Genomic DNA, 7,410 nt, shown 5'->3' with positions numbered 1-7,410 from the left:
TTAATTCATTTGAAACTTTCATATATTTCTATACAAATGTTTTCATATTCTAAGCACTATGGTACAATTTAGATTCCAAAGATATCATAATTTATTATTGTATTGTGTATACTTTATTAATTTAATTTCACTTGTATTTCATGATAACCATACATGATTAAAAATAAAATATTCCTATTTTTTTTTATTGCTAGTAAGATATTTTGTTAACGATAATTATAGATTTGAATGGTCGTTTAATGTTTTCCTAACAAAATTTCTTAGTCTATAGAAATTTTAAAAATGTATCAGGTTATATATAGAAATATTAGATATTTGGTCTATTGCTTGATTTGGACCATTGTAATTATTTTTCTAGACGTGGTTTACCTTTCATGTGGTTTACCTTTCCATTAGACCTTTTAAAAAATAGTGATTTGAATGATGGTTTGTGATGGCCCAGCCCTGGTGACGTGGTCACAGCCACGTGACTCACCTCAGTCCCACGTGGTCACTTGTGCGCGGACAAATATCTGCCCCAATCCGAGGCACATTTACAACACTTATCTGCCGGTTTTGGGTATGGTCACCGACTCATCCAGTTGAAATGGCTTCCCGCCTATGTTAAACCCTAAAGGGTTATCCTTGGCTCATTTTCACTCTGTCTTTCTACTGTTACACTCTCCGTGTTGCTGTGGCAATGCTCACTGTGCGCTAACCCACCGAATCCTTTGCTCCGTCACTGGTTATGGTCCTGTTTGAGATGCGAATCCTTCACCTTCGCTGCTGTCTTCAATGGTCTGGTTCGGAAGTCTGTGGTAAGGGTTTTATATTTTCATGGATTCTGTGAAGAAGTCCTTTTGGTTTTCAACTTTTAAGCTTCAGTTCTGTGCAGGTGTTTGCAACCACGAGACTGTCACTCTTCCGAACTCAACCTGGCCTCGAGGTAAACTCTCGTGTTATGTTTTACCCTCCTCTGTCACCTGTTGTCGACACTTACAGGTTTTTGTGCATTTCAGCTTGTGGAACTGGTCTATGTCTCGGCAGTCTCCGTCGACCCTTGGGTAAGTCTACAATTCTCTTCCACTCGCACCTTGCTGCCTTTGTTTCTCTTAATTTGATGTTTGTTCTGGTTGACAGATGCACTAAATCAATTTGTTGTTCTGTGTAGGTTGGCTAGGAGACCTGCTCACGAGGGTTTCAAGGTTGCAGTCTTCAACTTTCTCCAACCCTGGTACCCTTTGTAACCGGGTAGGGTTTACTCCTGCTCCAGCGTTTCTATAGTTTGTTCATTATGGAGTTAGCTGTAGTTTTCCGTTACTTAAGTTCTGTAGGGTTAGCCGTGCCCTTTGCTGGCGTTTACAGTCTCCGGGTTTCGTCCCTTTGTGTCATTATATGACCTCCATGCACAAGGTTTTGGAACTTGTTTTGTTTCGGCGGTGCCGGTTTAATATTTGGCTCTGTGTATTTGTCGAACTGTTTGCATATAAAGATTTAAGTAATGCTCTATTAATGGAATCAGCGTGGTTTGAACTGTTACCTTTCTTTAATAGCTATTGTATTCGATTTGTGAATGGCCGTGTTGCTCCTTGTATTTGCTTGCGGGTTCTGTTCTGTTACGGCCGCAACCTGGGCTTGCTTCGTTACCTGTGTCGTTCTTTATTCTCGTAAATACTTTGTATGCATACGCTGTTAAGCTTGACCGCCTTACGCTACCTTGCCTGTGTGTTAGTTCTGATAATGTAATTTATGGTTTTTGGCTCGATGTCTGTAACGCTCCAGAATTCCTAGTTACAGCATGATAACTTCGTTCTATTTCAATTCATTTCTAAAACAACAAATGCTCTGCAATGCTTAGATGTACAATATGGAAAAAGTAATTAACAGTAGATTATCTCAGAAAAGGAAAACAATGTTTCTGTTACAGAGGGTTTGGAATATTGTCTTGCTGCTTCTTCTTATTTCGTTCTGAGGTGAACCAAAAAAAAGTCCCTGTTACATTCGTCTTTTTCATTTTTAAACTACTTGGAATATAACTGTCTACAAACTAAATCCTGTAACTGTCATTTGCTTCTTTAAACAAAAAGTTAACTAGACAGTTTTTTTGGTTTCCTAATTTAACAACCAGTAACTTAACTTGTTCTGAAAAATAAAGAAAAAGAAATGAACAATAATTAATAAAAGACAACAACCAGTTTTTCCTTTGATGACCTGTCCAACCACTCTTGGAGTTGTGTCCTGTTTCATCGTGAGTCAGTCATCGATCTTCTGTCTCCTCGGAGCTGGATGCTCCTGCATCAGGCTCCCGGGGTGGCAAAAAGTCATGGCTCCATTCCATGAGGTCGTCAACAGAATAGCCCGCTTTAGTTATCTGCGCTGCGTTGAGCCAAGAACTGTCCTCTATTGGACGGTTCCGCCACTTGACCAAATATCGCAGATACTCTTTCCTGCGCGTGCGTCTAGCTACCTGTGTATCCAGAATTCCTTCGATCTTAAGGGGTGGTGCCTTTGGTAATTGTCTTGTCCAAGAACCTTCCTCATAGCTGTCTTTCTGTGGCACTGTAGTTGCTGTATCATTCTCTGAGTTGGCGACATAGGGAAACAGATCTTCCACGTTAAAAATGGGAGAAATTCCAATCTCAGGTGGCAACTGTATTTCGTAAGCGTTCGCAGAAAATTTGCGAATGATTTTGCAGGGGCCGATCTTCTTGAATTTTAGCTTGTTGTACTCCCGCTTCGGGAACCTTTCCTTACGTAAATACGCAAGGACTTCATCCCCAACATTAAACTGAACTTCCCGACGCTTTGTGTCAGCTCGCTGCTTGTATTTCTGACTGCTGTCCTGCAATTTCAGCTTGACTTGTTCGTGTAAATTGCTCATTGCTTGAGCGAATTCTTCCCCATCAGCGCTCCGTTTCTCGAGTTTTCCCAAATCCCGTAATTCATGCACTCCTCGCGGATGCATTCCGTACAAAATCTGGAACGGACTGTAACCGGTGCTGCGGTTAGGTGAATCGTTGTACGCGAACTCTGCTTGAGCAAGTACACGGTCCCATGTCCGGGAATTTCCTCCTGTCAAACTGCGAAGTAAGTTCCCTAGGCTTCTGTTTACGACTTCCGTCTGACCATCAGTCTGCGGATGATAAGCAGAGCTGAACTGCAATTGAGTATTTAACTTTTTCCACAGAGTTCTCCAAAAGTGACCAGTAAACTTTACATCCCGATCAGAGATGATGGATTTTGGGAGTCCATGTAACCGAACGACTTCAGTAAAGAATAGGTGTGCTATGTAGGTAGCGTCGCTGGTTTTCCTGCAAGGTACAAAATGTGCCATTTTTTAGAATCGGTCAACTACAACCATGACTAAATCGAAGCCCCGCTGTGTCTTTGGTAAACCCAAAACGAAGTCCATGCTCACTGAATCCCATGGTCGACTCGGAATCGGCAATGGTGAGTAAAGACCAGTGTTTTGACTATGACCCTTTGCTAGTTGACAAACTCTGCATCTGCTCACGTACCTTTGCACATCTTGCTGCAGTTTCGGCCAAAAATAAAAGTGCTGTACTTGAGCAACCGTCTTGTCGATACCAAAGTGTCCAGCTAGTCCTCCACTGTGCTTCTCCTGTATTATATTTTCCCGCATAGAACAGTTGGGTATACACAGTTTTCCTCCTTTAAACAGCAGTCCTTCCTGCAAATTATAATCTAGCCACATGCTATCATTCCTTAACAAAGGGTTTTGACAGGCTTCATATGCCTCCCCAAATTCGGTATCAGTTTGATACAACTCTTTCAAATGCTCAAAACCCAAAACTTGCATTGTACTTTCTTGCAGAAGCAATGTTCTTCTGCTCAGTGCATCTGCCACCTTATTCGCTTGGCCACTAATGTGCTTTAATACGAATGTAAAATTCTACAGATACTCCACCCAAGCTACATGTTTGTGGTTCAATTTATGCTGTTGCATAATATACTGCAAGGCAGAATTATCTGTAAACAAAACAAACTCATCTCCCAGTAGATAATGCCGCCAATGCTTCAACGCTTGTATGATTGCATAAAATTCTTTGTCGTAGGTTGAGTACTTCTGCCTGCTCTCATTTAGCTTTTCACTGAAGAAAGCGACCGGTCTGTCCTCCTGACTAAGGACTGCTCCAATGGCTGTCCCACTGGCATCACAACGAACTTGAAAAAGTTTGTTGAAATCTGGCAGTCTCAGTATAGGTCTTTCAGTAATCTTCTTCTTCAAAGTTTGAAAACTACTTTCTGCCGCTTCAGTCCAGTGAAAAGGCTGATTTGCCTTCTTGATCGTGTCCAACATAGGTGCGCAAATCTCGCTGAAATTTCTGATAAATTTCCTGTAAAAACTGGCTAGTCCATGGAAACTCCGGACTTCAAATAAACTCTTTGGTGACGGCCAGCTAACTATAGCTGCCACCTTTTCCGGATCCATTTTTAGTTCATTTTCCGCAATAACAAACCCCAAATACACTAGTTCTCGCTGAAAAAAGGTACACTTTTTCAGATTAATCAGCAGCTTGTTTTGCTGCAGCTTCCTCAACACACTCTGTAAATGCCTGAAATGATCCTCTTTAGTCCTGCTAAAAATCAAAATATCATCCAGGTAAACTATCACGAATTTCCCATTAAACTCCTTCAATACCTCATTCATCAAACGCATGAATGTGCTGGGAGCGTTACTCAATCCAAATGGCATCACCAGCCACTCATATAAGCCTTCATTTGTCTTGAAAGCTGTCTTCCACTCATCGCCTTCTCGTATTCGAATCTGGTGATATCCACTCTTCAGATCAATTTTTGAGAAATAGGCTGCCCCACTCAAACAATCCATCATATCGTCCATCCTCGGTAAGGGAAACCTGTACCTGACAGTAATTTTGTTTATGGCTCTGGAGTCTGTGCACATTCGCCATTCTCCTCCCTTCTTTGGAGCCAAAACAGTCGGTACTGCACAAGGGCTCATACTCTCTCGAATCAACCCTTTATCAAGTAGCTCCTGAACTTGCTTCCTAATTTCCTCATGATCCTTGGGACTCATACGGTAAGCGGCCTTATTTGGTAAGCTTGCACCTGGTATAAAGTCAATACAATGACTAATACCCCTCCTTGGTGGTAACTCATTGGGAAGATCATCCACCACAATGTCCCCAAATTCTTGCAGTAACTGCTGAACTTCCTCAGGCAAATCTGATAGCTGTGTGTGTAATACTACTGCCTTTGGTCTCCTTATGACAGCAAAATTGATTTCGCTGTCCTCAATCTGTTTCACGAACTCCTTTCCTCCCAACAGCAATGCCTTCACTCCACTGGCTTCTGCTGTATTTTCCTCCTTGATGGGTACAAGCGTGTGCTTGATCCCATCTTTAACAAACTTGTAGCAATTCTTTTTCCCGTCATGAACTGCACCTCTATCGAACTGCCAAGGTCGTCCCAACAGTAAGTGACAGACATCCATTGGCATGACATCACAAAGGATCTTATCCTTGTACTTACCAATCTGAAATTCTACTTCACATTGTTCGTCGACTAACAGCTGATGTCCTTTCTGCAGCCATGACACTTTGTAGGGTGTAGGGTGCTTTAATTTCTTCAATCCCAACTTTTCTACCATCTCCACCGCCACAAGATTGTCCGTACTCCCACTATCAATAATCAATTTGCAGCACTTGCCCCGCGACTTGCAGACAGTGCGGAACAAAGCTTTACGCTGATCTGGTTCTGCAATCTCCTTTGTTGGCTTCAACAACACTTTGTTCAACACCAAAGCTTCACCTGTCTCCGGTGCATTTTCTGCTTCCTGAGGTGTTGTCTCAGCATCCTCTGTCTGAACAACATAAGTTCCTCTTCCGCCTGCTGGTTCAGCTTCAGGACATTCATAAGACTTGTGCCCCCATTTGTGGCAGCGATAGCACTGGACAGCTCCCCTGCCCTGACCATTGCCTCGCCCTCGCTGAGGTGGTCGTCCTCCTCTCGTGCTATTGTCTTTTTCTGTCGCTCCAGCAGATTTAGAACTGTTGTTTTCTTCACTTGGACCTGTACCTCGGCCTCTTCCAAACACTTTACCCTTTCCCCTGCCAGTTCCACCTCCTCTCCTGGCATTCTGCTTCCGGTTAATCTTTTCTTCTGCCTTCAGTGCAAACTGATAGGCTTCTTCCATTGTCCGGGGTGAAAGGATACCAATTTCATCTAAGATTTCCCCCCTTAAGCCATTCAAAAATCTGGCTGTTTTCTCTGGGGTGTCCTTCACATATCCGGCTCGCAAATTTAACTTGTAGAACTCTTCTGTAAATTCTTTCACAGTCATTCCCCTCTGCTTCAAGTTCTGTACCTGCTTGTACAGCATAATCTGATAATCCTGTGGTAAGAATTTCTCTTTCAGTTTGGCCTCCATTCTAGACCATTTCTTTATAGGCTGTTTGTTAAGCCTCCTCCGTTCCGCCTGAACGCTGTCCCACCACAAGGACGCATGTCCTTTCAGCTTGGTGGCGGCGAACTTAACCTGCTTATCTTCGCTGGTTTCCTCAAATTCAAAATATTTGTTGACTTCACTTAACCAATCCAACAACACGTCTGCGGACAGACTTCCGTCATAAGTCGACAACTCATGTTTTGGCTTATGACTTGACAGCAAGACCGACTTCAACAATCTAAATTCTGGTGTCACCCCCTCTAATTCCTCCTCTGGTTCAACTTCTTCTTCATCACTGTCATTTGCTGGGTTTCTTCTTCCCCCAGCTTCCACCACTGCCAATCTTTCACGCAAAACTCGAATCTCCTCTCGAAGTCCATCATCTACTACCCTCCGGACTACTCTTCCCCTTCCTCTTCCTCTTCCTCTTCCTCTTCCTCTTCCTTCACCTTCACCTTCTACCTGTTCCATTGGTTCTAACTCAAGAAACTAGCTCTGATACCACTTATGATGGCCCAGCCCTGGTGACGTGGTCACAGCCACGTGACTCACCTCAGTCCCACGTGGTCACTTGTGCGCGGACAAATATCTGCCCCAATCCGAGGCGCATTTACAACACTTATCTGCCGGTTTTGGGTATGGTCACCGGCTCATCCAGTTGAAATGGCTTCCCGCCTATGTTAAACCCTAAAGGGTTATCCTCGGCTCATTTTCACTCTGTCTTTCTACTGTTACACTCTCCGTGTTGCTGTGGCGATGCTCACTGTGCGATAACCCAACGAACCCTTTGCTCCGTCACTGGTTACAGTTCTGTTTGAGATGCGAATCCTTCACCTTCGCTGCTGTCTTCAATGGTTTTGTTCGGAAGTCTGTGGTAAGTGGTTTATATTTTCATGGATTCTGTGAAGAAGTCCTTTTGGTTTTCAACTTCTGAGCTTTAGTTCTGTGCAGGTGTTTGCAACCACGAGACTGCCACTCTTCCGAACTCTACCTGGCCTCGA

General features: G+C 43.3%; 1 protein-coding gene across 1 annotated transcript; it reads right to left on the bottom strand.

Moving 5' to 3' along the window:
* Positions 1 to 1,515: 1,515 nt before the first annotated feature.
* On the bottom strand, positions 1,516 to 6,880 carry LOC149140920 (uncharacterized). Its single transcript, XM_089451104.1, has 5 exons — positions 5,450 to 6,880; positions 4,949 to 5,329; positions 3,498 to 3,670; positions 2,447 to 3,290; positions 1,516 to 1,626 (listed from the first exon to the last, which is right to left on the bottom strand). Exons 1-5 carry the CDS (start codon positions 6,878 to 6,880, stop codon positions 1,516 to 1,518), a joined length of 2,940 nt encoding a protein of 979 aa, XP_089307230.1.
* Positions 6,881 to 7,410: the final 530 nt, after the last annotated feature.

This window comes from Pinus tabuliformis, chromosome X, assembly GCF_031772625.1.
Source record: "Pinus tabuliformis cultivar Carrire ecotype Pingquan chromosome X, CPIR1, whole genome shotgun sequence".
Lineage (NCBI taxonomy): Eukaryota > Viridiplantae > Streptophyta > Pinopsida > Pinales > Pinaceae > Pinus > Pinus tabuliformis.
This window is presented reverse-complemented; position numbering and strand designations above follow the sequence as displayed.